The sequence below is a fragment of the Indicator indicator genome, chromosome Z (assembly GCF_027791375.1).
Source record: "Indicator indicator isolate 239-I01 chromosome Z, UM_Iind_1.1, whole genome shotgun sequence".
Taxonomy (NCBI): domain Eukaryota; kingdom Metazoa; phylum Chordata; class Aves; order Piciformes; family Indicatoridae; genus Indicator; species Indicator indicator.
The window spans coordinates 74,895,805-74,913,322 of record NC_072053.1 but is presented as its reverse complement, the minus strand read 5'-3'; the positions used below and the strand labels follow the sequence as shown (position 1 = coordinate 74,913,322).

Sequence of the window (17,518 nt, the reverse complement as noted above, 5' to 3'; positions counted from 1 at the left end):
TGAAGAAAAAAAAAAAAACAAACCAAAATTAAACATTTTATATCCACAGAATAGCTTCAAGGAACTGTGTGTGAGTTTGATGTCCCAACTGTCAGTTTTCACTACCCTCCTCAAAAGGTGCAGGAACTGTCCAAAATCTGGACATCCTGTAAATACCAAAGCATCCTCCTGACTCCTGCCTTCCCCTCTATGGCTTGAGCTCCATGCATCTTTGCCAATGGGAGGAGATTAGAGATCCTCTTGGGGGTTTCTTCATGGAGATGATTAGCTGTAACTGCTAGCTGAAGCAGTGATGGATTACTCCCTGTATTGTACAAAATCAAAAAGGACATGTATTTAACTGAAGCTGCCTGGAGTGAACATGTTTGTTTATAGTGAGCACTTTGTATTCTTCATGCCAAGATCCTGAGCTAATTCGTAACTTAACAAGCATATTTTGGAAAAAATATACCTTGCAGCCCAGAAAGCCAAATGTATCCTGGGCTGCATCAAGAGAAGCATGGCCAGCAGGTCAAGAGAGGTGATTTTCCCCCTTTAATTCCACTTTGGTGAGACCCCACCTGGAGTACTGTGTCCAGTTCTGCAGCCCCTATTACAGGAAAGATGTTAGTGTGCTGGAATGTATCCAGAGAAGGCCACAAAGATGATCAGAGGGCTGGAGCACCTCTCCTGTGAGGACAGGCAGAGAGAGTTGGGGTTCAGTTTGGAGAAGAGAAGGCTCTGAGGTGACCTTATTGTGGCCTTCCAATAGCTGAAGGGGGCCTACAAGAAAGCTGGGGAGGGACTTTTTAGGATGTCAGGTAGTGATAGGACTAGAGGGAACGCATCCAAACTGGGGGAGAGTAGATTTAGATTTGACATTAGAAAGAATTGCTTCACCACAAGGGTGGTGAGACACTGGAACAGGTTGCCCAGGGAGGTGGTGGAAGCCCCATTCCTGGATGTTTTAAAGCCAGGTTGGATGTGGCTCCAGGCAGGTTGATCTAGTGTGAGGTGTCCCTGCCCATGGCAGGGGAGTTGGAACTAGATGATCTTTGAGGTCCCTTCCAATCCTGACAAATCTGTGATTCTGTAAGTAGATGAGAAGAGTAATGAGAAACATTTACTGGATCCAACATAGAAAAGTTCCTTAACAAATGCTCAAGTGTAAACATGTGCTTTACATGCCAGTGTTTTCAGTCAAGTCTTGAGTCAAGAGCCTGCTTAAGTAGGGGTTCGTTACATCTGCTGACTGTCTAAAATCCTTGACATGTTGATTTTGATGGGATTTAGTCAACCAGTCCAGTCTTCTACCACAGTTTTTCATAATATGCCCACATAAGCAAGGAACATGTATAGTCACAACCTTCAGCAACTGTCAGAATGCTAATTGGAATGTGACCTAGAGACCTGAAGGTGAAACAATCTGGTAGGAAATTACCCATGCTGGAATTCGTGCAATCCACTGTGGAAAACAAAACAAAACAAAACAAAACCACCCACAACTCCCCCCTCCCCCCAACAACAAAAACCAACCAAACCAACCAAAAACCCAACAACTTTTCTTTCATACTCCTTAGCCATAGCTGTGGCACAAAATCAGAGGTTAAAAGCATGCAGTCAGGCTGACTGAAAGCTAGTGAAATGGAAACGTGAGCAATATTCCAATTTACTCCACAGAAGCCCACTAGTTAGGAAGTAGTTCAAGTATTTTAGTGCCTGCTGTGTTGCTGCCTACAGGGAAAATACTCTTAAGTGCTTTCCCTTTCTCAAAAAGAAAAGAAGTTTCCATCTATGTTTTATAAGGCTGTCTTGTCACATCCATTATACAGCATGACACAACCAGACAGAGGAGTTACTGTGATAATCTCCATCATGCATTTCAGCAAGAAGGTTTTTGTGAAGGGTAGAATACATAAATATAGATAAAAACATATGTATTTATACACACACATACAAATGTAGGTCGGTTAACTGTGAAGATGTAGGTGCCTTATGCTGGCCTATGGAGTGTCAGATGTGGGGTGTTAATGCCTACATATGTGAAATCCAAACATGCTGTCATCTGGCCAGGTTGGCACAAAAAGGAGAGAATTATCCTTATTCTGAGAATATTAGGCCATTAACTGGAATGGCTTTTAGAACTACTTTAATCTGCTCCATGTCTGACCAGCTATTTGAGGGAATAGCAAAGAGCAGGTTCAGTTTTTTCAGTCTCCAAAGTACACTATTAATATTGCAGAAAGAAGAAAATGGCAACAGAGATCCCTGAACAATGTTTGTTTGGTTGGTTGGTTGGTTTTTTTAACCCCTGAGCCATCCAATATCCTGTTCCATTCAAAAATATAAAGGGGAGATGGGGATTGGAGGAGTGATAGGAGGAATGATACACAGACTTGATTTAATATAAGGAAGATTTTTAAAGGTGCATGCATACATTTTGTATCCTCATCTGTGCACAAATGCAAATTATCTTCCCTGTGCACAGAGCAATGAGATTTCCAGTTTTCAGTTGAAGACAGACACCGTTTGTGACATTTTAGTTATGCAGAAACCCAAAAGAGTTTAAGCAGAAGTTTTATTCAGCAATAATATTCTTACATACTTCAGACAGTGGGAAGTATGCCTCTGTGTGTGTGTTTAGATGCAGATATACACAAACAATCAGCACGTAAGAGGGTGCAGTGTATTAGAGATACTCTGCACAGTATGTATACAGTGTATATATATATATATATATAATTGCTTGTCTTATGCATCATTTGGCTATTTTGCCTCTCCTGTGTTCATTACTCCAGCCCTTCTATCCCTGTTCTGATATCCACACAGTTATCTAGCTCCACATTTTGCTTTGCTTTGATTGAGCCTGGCATTAAAAAAAAAAAAAAAGAAAAGAAAAAAAAAAAGAAAAAAAGAAAAAATTGTTTCCTGATCTTTGTGGTAGAGATAATGCTTTCACTCACAGTGTTCTGGTGTGACATCCAGTATAAGCATGGTCAGTTTCTGAGTAGGTAGCATCGTATGGTATGCCCCTTGATGACAAACAATGAAGATTTGAATTCCCTTGAAAGATTAGAATTCTCAGAGCATCGGTAGGGCACCTGGAAATGAGTCAGAAAAACTGCTTTGAGGACCTAAGGAATCCCCAAGCCCAATATTTTCAAACCAAACCGTACAGCTACTGGAATATTCAAATAACAAAAACATGCTTTCACAAGTAGGGAATAAAACCTGTTGTTCTAGTGAAAACTGAGGCTGGTATGCTTATTTGACTGCCTCCATTTACTACTCAGTATTTCCGTCTTGGCTGCAAAATCTAAACTGAGAAAAGATCTCCAGGAGAGGGAACCTGATCCAGGCTGGAAAGGGGTGAGGAGAAAGGCCCCTTGCAAGGTGCAGGGGACTGATGAAAGGCAAGTGGTTGATCCTTCATAAAAGGAAGGTGTTACAGGGGAGAAAACCAGGTTGGTCTCCTCTTGAAACACCTGAGGGAGTCTGCAGCCTGCTGAGGAAAGCAGCCGGGGCACCGATGAGTGGCCATGTTCATGAATGGGGCTGTGAAAACCTCCAGTTGTGGAAATGACCATGCTGTCCTTGGTGCCACTCAATCCACCCAGCTTTTGGGAGCTGGTAAGGGTGGGCTGCTAGTATGTGCTGATGGCCTGAATTTTAAACAAAGCCAGCTGAGAGTTATCCATCCCATTTTCTTTGCAGGTAAATCCTGTGCAATCTGGCACAAACACTTTCTCTCCATGAAGCCCAGGGGAAACCTTAACATCAACCTTGTCACAGAAAAGCACAGGCTACAACCTGACTCCTTTCTTCTGTGACGGCACCCACTGCTTCATTGTCACCATATTGTCACACAATTGCACCATGTAGTGTGTGATTCTGGCATCACCTCAAATGCAAAAGCACATCTTTGTCCCTTTAACTTCTCTCTCAGCTGTTATGCCTGTTTTCTCCCCTCCTCTGGGATTCTGCACTCTGTTGCTGCTCTGGCTGCCGGGAGAGAGCGAGGAGAATTTCTCCTGCTGGTGAGCAACCGGGTAGTCTGGGGCTGGCATCTTCCCAGGACACTGCTGTTTGCATACCAGCAGGCAGAGGAGCAGGTGAAATGGGACTGGTGACATCTGTACAGATGCATTTGACTGCTTACATGCTCTTACGAATCTGCCACCCTTAAAGCCTCCGTTTCTCTGACGAGATCTCTCTCTCTCTCTCTCTCTCAAATTATTTTTCCAAGGAGAAGAGGAAAAGGCAGACAGAAATAGAAGGGAAGAGACAACAGCTTGAGGACCAGATACTTCAGCTGCAGCATTTCAAGGTAAGGGATTGATGCCAGAAATGAAAGATTGACTAAATCTGTTCATTATTAGACATGCAGATCACATATCTGAAAGCTGGGAAGAGCCTGCTCCGACATGAAGCAGCTTTCACTGCCTGAGCCTATCTCTTGCAGTGATCATATCCTGCCTGCTTTTCATTCTCTGTATTTCGTGCACAGGACCATGTTGCTGAAACAGCCGAGGAGCATGGAGTCGGGAGGGTGTGAGCACAGGCAGCGCGGCAGTGCTGTTATTATTAAGCACTGTTATTTATTATGCAGAGTGATAAGACACCAATCACTGTGGATTGGGTGTGCACTGCATTGCTTCAGTGAGCACCTTCTGCCTGCAGAGCTGCGCTGGGTTTTGCTGGTGTCTGTCGTTAGGTTCTGTGTGTGTGCGTGTGCATGTTGCAGAGGGGATAATTGTTAGCATGCACGTGTGTGTGTATGTGTGCAAAGCTTTAATTGCAGGATGAAGTTGTTAGGAATGTGTGGCATAATAACATAGGCATGTATGTACATGCAGAGAGGGTGTTGATGCATGTGTGCATGTCTACATAGAAAGGCACCTTGACATTTAGCAGAGTGCTGAGCAGCCCCAGTCCCTGTTGGAGTCTGTGACAGCTGCAGATAGCAACATTTGAAAGCCATCCTGGTTATTTCTACCATTTATCCTTCCTGTCAGTAGCAGAGTTCATCTTTACATTTGTGCCTAGCAAAAAGAAGAAAACGTACACATGATCTTTTCGTAACCACTCTGCATTTGTGGGTCAGATCTCATTCCGTTAGACAGGTTAGGGCCCAAGGAATTTCAGTGAAGTATGATCAGGACTGGACAGTTTATCCTTGCAGCAGGTGGGCTGGGCTGTGTCTTTGAAAATAAGATTATTTAGGTTGTTTGTGCAACAGTATGTGTGTATGAAGAGTGCACCTGTGCAGAGAGATGGTACACAGAGTATATTCTCTGCCCACACATGCATGAAGACCAGACTTCAAGTTATGCTACAGACAGAATCGTTCTACCTCTCCAAGCTCCTGCCTTCATGTTCCCTAAACTATTCCTCATTTTCTGGTAACCATGATGCAGTTAAGCCCAAGTAATTGATTGCAGCCTACACAAATGCTCCATCACGATAAATCTGTGAATGTCATACATTGTCAGTGGTGTTATCAGCTAATGATGTGCCATCATTTCTGTGGGGCAACAGGAGCTGCCATTTCTTCAGACTGCCTTTGTCTACAGGGGAAGGAGGCTTTCTCCTGACGACCCATAGGTTGATGCAGCAGGGCAGTAAGATTCCTCTCCAGTGCCTTCATGATGTCTGCTTTTTTTTTTCCTTCTGCTGCAAAGCTGAGGAGTTCCTTTATCATGTTAACTGTTTCCAAGCTAACTAAATTATGTTTTTTCATGAAATTGTTTAAGCAGAGCCGTTTAGAAAGCCGGTTCTGGCACGTCTATATTTCATCTGATATTCTGATATAGCTGTTGCTAAACTGAATTTTGTCATCATACATAGGGAAAAGTAAAACCACTCAAGGTAGTGCCATGGGATCAGCCCTTCAGCTGGTGTAAACTGGCACTGACTTCAGCCCTGCTATGCTGACTGCCAGTAGCAGAGGTTCACTCTTGCTGCACAAATTTCTTGCGTGATACACATTAAAATTAACTATTTCCCTTTGTTATTTAGCTCATAGACTGGAGGAAGAGCTGTAATCATGCAGAAAGCTAAGGGGAGATCGTGGCTCAGAAGTTTAAAATGGCAGCTTTCTCAGCTAAAAGCACAGCTAGAATTAAGGTCTGTAATACTGAGTGCAAGGATGATTATCAAGATATGATAGGATCATCTCTAGATCTCCATTCAGTGGCATTCCTTGTCATCAAAGGAGAGGTGTGTTGCTTTTACTGGAGTGGTCATAATGACTGCTACTCCAGGAGCTGCCTGAACCACCTCACTGCACCACCAAAACCTGTCTGCTGGGAATCCTGGATGAGGTTATAGCAAGAGGTCTGTCTGACATTGCAGAGTTTATCCTCATTGCTGTTAGTCCCTTCCTAAACAGAGGGAGACGCCCACCTTAAAAGACAAATCAAACCAAAACCACACAAACAAACAGAAAAAACCCACCAAACCCTCAAAACCTAGAGGCACTGGCTAACAGTATTTCCCTTTCCCTATGGAGACAGACCAAGGAAACTGCGTTTTCTTTTCATGCTTTGTTCAGTGTTCTGGTTGCTTAGTGGAGTGCTGATCAAAATACCAGGCAGGTATTTGGCCTGCCAGGGTGCTTTGTTCATTTGAAAAGTTGTGTATCCTGCTTCTACCTCCCCAAGGCTCTCCTTCACCTCACCCTGGTTGCTCTGAGCCTCTGCAAGCCAAGGGCTCCAAGTCTGCTGTGAATATAGTCCCCCGGTCTGATGTGGATACCCAGACTGTCACACAGAACAGAAAATAAGTGCATCCAATTTCCTTTGGAAGTGTTAGGAAGAACGTGGCTAAGTCGGGGTCAAAAAGACCAGGATTGCCTAAGAAGACTATATATTTACTAAAAATTCTGTGGGGTTGCTGATGTCAGTGTTCATTAAAGTCTGTTGGGGAGAAACTCTGGGTTAATGCTGCATCTGCAGTATCTGGGTTGATTGCACAAGTGTAACAGCTTGAGCTCACCCCAAGATGTTCATGCCAGGATTCAAAGGGTTTGCTTCATTTTTGTGTGATGGCAGAGTAATTTTGTTTTTAAAATGCACTGTATAAAATAGCACGTTTTACTACCTAATAAAGGTTCTGTAAGCCACAGGGGTTCTGTTAATTTCAGACAATTTTGTTCACATAGGCAAAATATCTCATAGAAATAATTTATTGCAAATCTTTATGCTGGATTACCTACAGTTTTCAATTACTGGCAAAATTACTAAAACTCTGCTACCAGTACATTCATTTTTCCCTTGTTACCTGGCTGGAAATAGGGAACTCTGCATTGTGTAAGGCAGAACAACCCAGAAAATGCTAGTTAGTAAATGTCAGCACCAAACACATCTCACAACATGTCTTCAAAGACTCCTGAGAATGAGACCAATGGCTTTCTGTGTGGGGACTCCAGGACTAAAATATGGCTCAGCTCTGAACAGTTTCTATGAGTTTCTGAGTTAATCAAATTCAGTGTTCCAGATGTGAAGGTCTGGAGTAGGAGAGAGTCTAGAGTAGTGTAGGCTCTGAAAACTGAATTCCCTCCTTGTGGACAGTGAAAGTCTTTTCCTCTCTTCTGTGAGTCACTGGAAAAGTAGGGATGTTAGTGAGCACAGGGCATCGACTACATATTTTAGGGCTGTTGGGGCTCTCCATGGAAAGCAGGAAGTATGTTTGTCTATGTTACAGTCACATGCTTCATTGGAAAGTCCCTTGGTGTTGGAAAAGATATGCAGGTGCTCTGAAGCTCCCTCCCCCACACTTAATTTTTGAGACTGAACACACTGGTTTACTCTAGTAAAAGGCAATTTACAGTAGCTCCCCTTACCTCCCATCTGCATTAAACCATAATACTGAAATAGCCCTCCTTCTTTTGTGCAACACAAGATGTATTGTGGTTTTCTGCAGTAGCTGGAGTTTAAACTTCATGCTTTAGCAGTTCATTGGCCGTATGCCTACAAACAGGGCATGCCACAACCATGGGAACTGGAAGTGTTACCAGCTTCTGTAGTTTAAAATCAGATAAGTGTGGAAAATTCACCTTACATAAACACCCTGTATACAGTATCCATCACCTTAATGTGGTTTCTTGAGGGAGACATTTAATTGATTTTGGTTGATTAGTTTCACTGGAGATAAAACCTACAAGGAACAGCTGCTTTGAAGAACTTGTTCAGCTAGGCAGCATTGGGCAGGCCTGCTCTAATGGATATGTTTACTATTTCAAATAAGGGTAGAAGTGTTTCTTCTAAGATAGAAGTGTTTCTTCCATGATAGAAGTGTTTCTTCCAAGATCTGACTGCCTCTGTAGTTAGTTGAACAGAATTTCTATAGTTATTTACTGGAGCTCTGTTTGGTGGTGGCTGGTAATAAAATAAACAGCACAAAACCTCCTAATTGAATGAAAAATTACTTTTCTGCTGTTACTTATCATTACAGTAAATCCATTTACCACAATTATTTCTGGAGTGGTATAAATATTAGGGACCTATTTCTGTTAACATTTGCTTCTTAAAGACTGCAGTTCATAAACACTTAATTTATAAGATAATTACATCTTTATCTTTACTCTGAAGAAAAGGAAAGCCGTTTTATACTACAGAGATTTTGTTGGGATATATTTTTAGATGAAAGTATCTTACCCATAAATGAATTTTTATCTTATTATTCGGGTTATATTTCTATCCTCAGTTTATTCTAGTCTTAAAGTAACTGCTGTCAGAGACTATAAATAGATCTATCCACATATATATACATATATATTTGTCTGTATATATATATATATATATATATATACGAGAGTGTGGAAAAACAGAGATAACTTTTGCAAATAAAGGAATCTTATTATTCCTCTATGTTGAATTCCTTTATGATTTTCAGACAAACTGACCTTTAAACTGAATGGTAACTCTGTCAAGGCCAGAAAAAAAGTGTTTAATGATGTCATGCACAGTGTCCACACTTGCAGCATAAGAAATCTTTGGATATTCTTGCTGGGAAGTAGCAGTGGGAACGGAGGGATTTTTTTTTTTTCAAATCCTTATGTGTTTTCTTTTTAAGTAATAAGAAAACAAAATACCTATCCACAAATAAAATCTTTTAACCACAATAGAACAGTTTCTCCAGGCCAGCTACACAAACTCACTACCCCAAGAGATGAAAGCTTTAGTCCTTTAATTTGTATTTCTTACCTGCTTACATGTCATTGCCTCATAGGTGAATTAAAGAATCTACTGTAGCTGTTCTGCTGTAATCCCTCTGTGAAAATACTTTTGTTCAGTAAAAAGGTATCGTGTCAGTTGTATTTTGAACTAGGGCAGAGTTATCCTGGGATGACTATGAAAATAAGTCTCCCCATACAGGTAGGATTCCTTGAAACACATCAAAATTGGCATTCATGTTTTCACCAGCAACAAGGTCCTTTCAGTAGGTCATTGTCACTCCAGCAGTTTTTAATTTAGCCAGACTATATCAAAGTGTCTGGAGGATGTTTATAACTCACTTCAACTCGAGACCCTGATAATGGCCTGATACATGCTCAAAAATAGATTCACTTGAACTGAATCCAGCTTTTAAAAAACAATGAATATAAGAACTTTTAAGATCAGAAAATAAAGGAGTCTCTGAAAAATAGCTTTTCTTTTTGCCTCCTTTGACTGATCTGTGTACATGGGAAGGACTGATAAATAGAAGCCAAGGACAGACTGAACGCAGACAGGAAATTATCAGTGTTGCACCTGCTAGAGCAGCCCAGTCCCCTCATCCATCCCCTTGCCCTTGTAGCAGCTACTGGCAGTTGTTTATTGTCACTGTGGTGCTTAATCTCACCAGAAGTGAAATGCCAAATAATTGGACAGAGTCATTGTCATCATCCTGCCATGAAGAATTCTGGAATCTTAGACTTTCTGAGGTGTGATAACTGAAAAAAATACCCCAGCTCTTCAGCTTAGGTATCAACATGATTGTTTTCACCTATTACTTCAAGAAGAACTTTCTGATAACCTGAATATGTTGGAATACATATGTAGAAAAGAGACAATGGTTGACATCTTGTTTTTTGCCTCAATGTCATCTCACATCTTTAATGAACACTAGAAATGCCTACCTTGTATCAGGTCATACCTATGACTGCCTTCTGTGAAATTAGTCTGTACATACTAGTGGCATAAGAGAGACACAAACTTTGTGTCTTCTCTCATAGAGTCTTGACAAGGTCTCTTGCTGCGGTGGCTTTCATTGCATCTGAAGGAGCTTGGACTTTGTTTCTCTTCTTCTTCATCTTTGTATGGAAATGACTGTCTATTTAGTTTGCAATGTTAAACAAAATGCAGGACTTGAACAATTTAAAAGCAATGCACACAAAATATTTACACTCGTGATCTTGCTAATGGACAGGAAGCTTACACTGAGGACATAAAATAATTGGTGCTTTTTTCCTCAAAAAACATTCTTAGTTGGGCTTCTATCTGCAGCTGCAATTTCCGTTCCTGAGATTTTTTAAACAAAACATGAGACCTTCATGAGGACCTACAGCTATCATCATACCTATCCCTTACTTAGCTTGCCACAGGCATCCCTTCCCCATGCATCTGCAGCTCCAGTAGGACATGGCTTATGCTGCATCTGTACTCTCACATCCCCTTGCCTTACCATGGGAGCATCCATCTGAGATCTAGCCCTTCTTAAGCAAATACAAATCACAGGATGTTAGGGGTTGGAAGGGACCGACAAAGATCATTGAGTCCAACCCCCCTGCCAGAGCAGGATATAGAATCTAGCTCAGGTCTCACAGGAACACATCCAGATGGGTCTTGAGAGTCTCCAGAGAAGGAGACTCCACAACCTCTTCAGGGAGCCTGTTCCAGTGCACTGTCAGTCATCCCTCACCCACTTCTGCAGTCACACCACACAGTGTGTTTCTGTCCGCTCTGTTGATGTGCTGAGCATGTGCCTTGAGTGAAATACTTAGGGGAGGTGAATTTCTGATAAATGTACCAGCAACATCAGATAAACAAGGGGGAAAGATTATCTCTTCAAAGTCTTTTGGCTACCATGATTCCAGGTGGTGCTTAACATCATAATGACCCTCATTTATTTTTATTTACTTACTTTATTTACTATTAATTTACTCATCTCCCCATGAGCACCCCCAGCCCAGTGGCTCACTTATGCTGCATCACAGTATCACAGTATATCAGAGGTTGGAAGGGACCTCAAGAGATCATCAGGTCCAACCCCCTTGCAGAGCAGGATCACTTAGGGTAGTCCACACAGGAGTGCATCCAGGTGGGTTTTGAAAGTCTCCAGAGAAGGAGACTCAAGCAAACCTTTGCCACTCTAGGAACTGAAGGGGAAAGGGGCTCCTTGACAACACAAAGCACACTGGTCCCTTGGATGAGGAGACTGCCTTGGAGATTCCAAAAAACTTTTGAGCAGCTCAGAAACAAGACCTAAGGACTAGTGATCCTGAGCTTGAGAGTCCGTTGTAGTAAGGATTTTATGCATGAAGAAAACTCCAACAGCACAGTGACCTGTGCCTGAGTGGCTGAGAAGAAACTTAGGAAGAGGTTAAGCCATCAGTATCTGATGCCTGGTCACAAAAGGTTGTCAAGTACAGTGGACAGGTCTTAGCATGGTAGGAAAAAAGTCAATATATTTAAATATTCTGTGTGATGAGTTTAGGGTGACAGGTTTGACTTGATGATCTTTGAGGTCTCTTCCAACCTTCTTGATTCTATGATTCTATGAATACACATAAACTGAGTGATGGAAAATGTTTGCAACTCTTGGTCTAAGTGTATGCTTGTTAAGGAAAAAAAATAATTAAGACATCTCTTCCTTAAAATATTTCTGAGAAATCTTTTGTTCATTTCTTGAACAACAACAAGTTCTGTGGGATAATATTTAATCTGCTCTATAAACATGGTATTTGATCTTGGGCTGGCTAAGGTCCACCAGCTAACATTCTTTTGTTGTTGAATTACACTTATGTTAGCGATCACATTGTGATTAAGTCAAGACTACAACTGAGCTGCAAGTTTTTCAGCATGACTTAATTCCCTAATCTGAGCAGTGCTTGAGTCATATCTGTGTATTATGCAGACATGCTCCTTAGGCTTGCAAATGTGTCTTAGATGACTGGAAAGGCAACAAAAACTTATGATGATGTGCAAAGCCAGATCATAACAGCAAACTGTGAATGGCTGCTTGTTCTGTTCCATGGCTACTCATGCCTTAAAAGGGCACAACCATCTTGCAGCAGAGCAGAGTAAAATTTCTTGTGTTTCCTGAGAATGCACCTCTTCTCCACTTTGCAAGTGGAGTCTCTCACACTGAAATCCTACACAGGAAAACTGCATCAGTCTGGGCAAAGAGTCAGCCTCTTTTCTTCACCTACTGGAAAATAAGCACTATACATTTTGAAGAGCTGCTTGTTTCAAGATGGGCTCACCTGTCATACTGCTTATGTTTACAACCCTTCTCTGCATTTGCTTATTTATTCTTGTGTGGTTAAGGACATCTAACACTAACATGCCAGCTCACCTAACAGCAGTGCAAGGTTGTTTTTTTTTTTCCCCCTGGTGTTTGGAAGGCAAGGCTGGCAAAGGGACAGGTCTTTCTATAATCTCAGTACATGCCCCAGTAACCTTCTTGCTAATGCTGTCAATTGTGCTGCACACCAGCAGGTCAGACCCAGACTCACTGGGTAACCTGCATTATCTGGGTTAGGGCCAGCTGGATGGCAGGGAAAGCTGACTAAAAATACAGCAAGCAAGTGCTAGAGCGTTGAGAGCAGCCGCGGGAAGAGGGTATAAAGTAAAAGTGAGGAGTCCCAGAGGAGTTTTAGTGGAGGTCATTCTTGCACTCATGTTCCTCAGCTCTGCTCCACCAAGAAGCCCTCTGTGTTTTAGCTGATCTGCTGGCTGGCAAAGTTGCAGCTCCTGTGTAGGGGCTTCCAAGTAGCTGCTGAACAGCAAAGCTGGGCTTGATGATGCCACCAGAGTTCCAGATCTTCCTGGAACACTTATCCTTTTGTACCAAAGGGGCTTTCTGAAATGCAAAGAGCAAATCTGAAATGCAGCCAGTTATTCTAGTTATCCTAATGGGAGTGTTTTAAGCTAATATGTGACTCTCACAGTGCCAGGTAGGAGGTATATTGCACTCTTTTAGTAGGGCATGGGCTGGTTATATGCAGATTTGAAAATACAAGGAGACAATCTCCTGTATTCCCCTCCTTTTCAGGACAGAATGTAATTTCATAATAAGAAATAATTCCAACTCTTTATTGTTACTGTCTGTTGATTTTCAAGCCTGAAAAACTCAAAGACTTCTGGTAAAATTGCAATTTGGTAAAGATTTCAGTAAAAGTGCCTTTGATGTAGCACCACTGATTTTAGTAGAATTACATCAGGTATTGTTATTGACCATTTGGTACAGCACAGAAGAGTATCATTACCCTCAGTAGTCCACATTCTGTAGTCTTTCTCAAGAGCAGATACATTTTACTGATTTTATTGTTCTTGGGTCAACTTTTGATCATTCCTTCTCCTCAGGATTATCAGCTTCCTTGAAAATAAGAATAACCAGAGGAAGAGATAGTACTGATTTACCACTTGTAAATACAAAACAAAACCCAAACCAAAACTCCTTGAAGAAACTACCTCAAAAGGTGGTAGCACAGCAACAATTGGCTTTTATATTGTCATAAAGAGTCAAATGTCCAGGGCTGGCCTCAAGTACAGACACTGCCAGATTTCATGTGGAACTGGTATTTTATTCTTCCTTATCAGTGATGTCCATGGGAGTAGGTCTGAAATCAGCAAGACAGATGGGTAGAATTTTACCTTTCACAAGCAGGGAGTCCACAGGTGGCATGCAATGGGCATACTGATACATAAAAATTGTGTTAAAATAAAATGTCCCTTGATACACATTTGATGCCACATTAAAGCAAAAAGCAGCACGGAAAGTAAAGATCTTTTCAGTACAACATTAATTCTTCTATGTGGATTTAAGGCACTATGCATTATTTCCTTGCTAGGAAAGTAAACATCTTAAAGCCCCAGGCTTTACTGTCCTGAAGAATGAAACTGAAATAAACAGCACGTAGAAGAGCTGTGCACCACATTTATGGCCATCACTGTGTCTACTGCATTTGAACAGTTGGCATGATTTCTTACTGGCCTGTCCAACATCTGTTCACTTGTTTCTGTCCTCACCACTATCTGTTCATGGAATCACAACCTGTTTTGATTTGGGGGTTTGTTGTGGTTTTGTTTTGCTTTGTTCTGTTTTCATGGTTCAGTATTCATTCTGATTTCCAATGCTTGAACAAAACAGGCATGAATCAGCCACTTATCTCTATAATCTCACTTGTGTGCAGAGAAACCAAATCACCTGAGAACAGTGGTGACCTAGAGTGTCACAAGCCCAGTGCCCTTTCCACTTCAGTCAGAGAGAGCCTTTTTAATGGCATGGTCTAATTTTTGCTGAAGGATTTAACCCCGAAGAAATTGTACTCTTGCAGTAAAGGAAGGAGCGCTTACACCAAACCATACATAGCATAGCTGGTTTTGTAACACTGAAGTGGAGCTTTCTGAAAGTACAGCACATTCACATGCCAGTGCTGGAACGAGCTGTGCAAATATCTGTATTCATACAACTGTATCTGGCCAGTCTTGGATCTCTCAATTATTTTGACAGTGTCTAATCATATAGCAAAACTTTGGTGCATAAAGAAGCTCCAACATGCAGCAGAGAGTTATAATTCACAACAGACAAAGAAGGAGGAGCAAGGCTGAAATAATAGGTTGTGGCCATTTTAATCCCAGACTATTAAGCAAAGCAAATGCACAACGTTGTGGAGCAGGAATAACTCGTACAGCTAGCTGGGTTTGGTCTCCATCCTCACACAAGCATTGTCCTTTTAGAATATTTGAGAAACACCTCCTATTCTTCCTGGGATAAGATTTGTAAGATTTTTTCAAGAAGCATATGTAACCCAAATTTCATAGCTGTGGAGGACAGGTGGCAGTGAACTGACTCTTTTTTTCCCCAGCCACATCTGGCTCTGTTTCGCATCTGCCTTGATGCTGGCTGCCTCGCTGGACTGTCTCTTACGCAGGAGCTGTGCCAAACCATGAAGAGCAGCTCTACTACCACCCCCCTAACACAGTCTACCCACCTTTGGTCTCATTAGGTGTGCCAAAGCATTCCCTCTAACTTCCTGAAGAAAATGCTCTGGGAAAAGTTTGTTCAAAGCAAGTGAAAGATTCTTCCTTCCCTACTCACTGCCTCAGCACTATACCAGTTGTCTGTCAGGAGGAGAAAATGTTTTCTGAACAGCGAGTTGGCTGCATGTGGTCCTTTGACATATGCCTGCCTGGTTGCCTATTATAAATTCAGTGGGTGTGTAAATATATGTAACCTCAGTGCCTTGGCAAATAGGCCCTCTGAATTTTAAGAAATGCTTCTTATAAATCTTTCCATTTCTCAGAGTCTTCCTGTCTGGATTCCTCAGTGTAGTATTTAATGAACGCCTTAATTTTCATCTTAAAAAAAGGCAGCCAGAAACATCAAAGCTACTGACTTTCCTGTTTTAGATAAAATATGCTGACATTTCACCCAAGAGGGAGGACTTTTAGTAGATCATAGCATTCTTGTCTCTAAATATGTCTTTAAAAAAAATTCCCATCAATGCTTTCCAATTTCAAATTCATGCTATTAATAGGTTAAAAAAAAAAAAAAAAGAAAGAAAGAAATCACATGATTTTGTAGCTTAAGTATTTTACATAAACAAAGAGCAAAATAAAAGCTGCACAAAATGTTTTCTTCTTGGTGTATAGCAGTTGTATTGAAGGGACTGAGAGTCTGCAGAAGCACCCTGAAGAAAGCCTGGCTTTTTTCTCTCCTCCTGTAGGTGTGTCTATTAACTGAATATCTTCAGTGCTGTCCAAGCAGCACTTTGCCAGACACTTTATTAGGACTGCTGGATGTCCATATCTAAAACAGGTTTAAAGCTGCCTCCATCTTTGAAGTTTGGTCTCTAGAAACTTGGGAGTTGTTTCCAACTGAATATCATTCAGGATTTCAGATTCAAGATGACAGCTGAATATGACACATATGGCAACATAGCTGCACATGCAACTGGCCACATTTCTTTTAAAAGAAAAGACAGCAATTTTCTAAAGAGCAAGCAGCCTTCACAGTGCATTGCACTGGATGTAGCCCAGCAAGTACCCACTGACTTGAGCTGAGATCTCTTAAATGCCAAAGCATAGGCTGTTAAATGCTTAGTGCCTCAGGATCTATAATTCCATCTTTGACTGTCACACTTTGTTTCTTGATATGTGTGATGACTTGGGAGTCTTCTGCTGAGGGGACATTTCAATAGCACATTGAGCCTGAACGAGCTGGTGAAACTTCTGATCAGTAATCAGCTGCGATGAACAGGAAAGCAAAGGTCCCACAGAGAAATCTCACTACCAACCCATAAAATGGAACAGGAAGGACTAGTAGATGGTTGTGACAGCAAAAGGAGCAGCAAACTGCAGAAAATATGTCTAGAACTGCAGAAACTGAGTTCAGCTGGGTAAAGTACAGTTCCATCCTCAGTGAGTGTGACTTTTGTACGTGACTTCATGGTGTAAGAGCACAAATCCTTTTCTGTCACGCAGAAGTCCTAGTTGATGTAGAAATCACTTAAAACCTGCCTAGAAGGCCTCTGGTGCACAGCACAGTTAGTCAGTGGAAGATGGAGTTGTTTATAAAGTCCATCTAGCTTGTGTATTTTATGTTGGTTTCTATCTGCTGTCTTATTAAAATCTAATTGCCTGATGTCAAATTGGCCATGGAGTGACAAGAATAGTTAGTGTATAGAAACTATGTCTATATATACACTCAAAAATTAGTAAGTAAGCCTTGTCTGTCATGTCAAAAATACCTCTATTTTGGGATGGGTTTGAAGCCTTCTTTTGATGGTAAATGTGTTTCCTGTATACCTAGTTTGCACAAATCAAGTCCCATTCCAGTGGCAAACATGGTATTGAAAAGACTGATACTGCATGTTTGGGCAGCCTCTGAAATCCAGTTTCTTTGAACTGATAATTTCTTTTTTGGCTTCTCTTTGCTGGAGTGGATACATGCTCTCACAGCGGGTTCCTTGAACTGTCATGGCTAATGACTTTGCAAATTAAAAACCAAGGCTCCTCTTTTCTGATCAGTCCGGGGGGCCTAGTTTTGGAAAAATCTCTTGACTGACTGTTTTTATCACCAGCTCAATTTCCTTCTTGTCAAAGGGCAAAGAAGTGGTTTTAGGCTCTTGATCTTCCTTTGGATGGGTGTTTGTTCTGTCTGCCAACTGATCTGCCACATCTTTCTGGCGGGATTTGGGCCAAGGAAGACAGACAGGCTGATTAAAAGGATTGCTTGCTACCATTGTGTCTCTACTGGGGAACTCTCCTTGGTGAGCTGCAGCTGGATTAGGCAGTGGCCAGATGTGAGGTTGTAGCTTTTTGGGGGTATA

The 17,518-nt window shown here is 41.5% G+C and overlaps 1 protein-coding gene across 1 annotated transcript in view; it reads left to right on the top strand.

Moving 5' to 3' along the window:
- The first annotated feature begins 1,152 nt into the window (after positions 1–1,152).
- PALM2AKAP2 (PALM2 and AKAP2 fusion) overlaps positions 1,153–17,518 on the top strand; it is a 232,959-nt gene continuing 216,593 nt past the window's right edge. The window contains exons 1-3 of the mRNA XM_054397627.1: positions 1,153–1,207; positions 1,560–1,603; positions 4,229–4,306. Of these exons, the coding sequence (XP_054253602.1) occupies positions 1,153–1,207; positions 1,560–1,603; positions 4,229–4,306 (177 nt within the window). The remainder of the gene's footprint in view (positions 1,208–1,559; positions 1,604–4,228; positions 4,307–17,518) is intronic.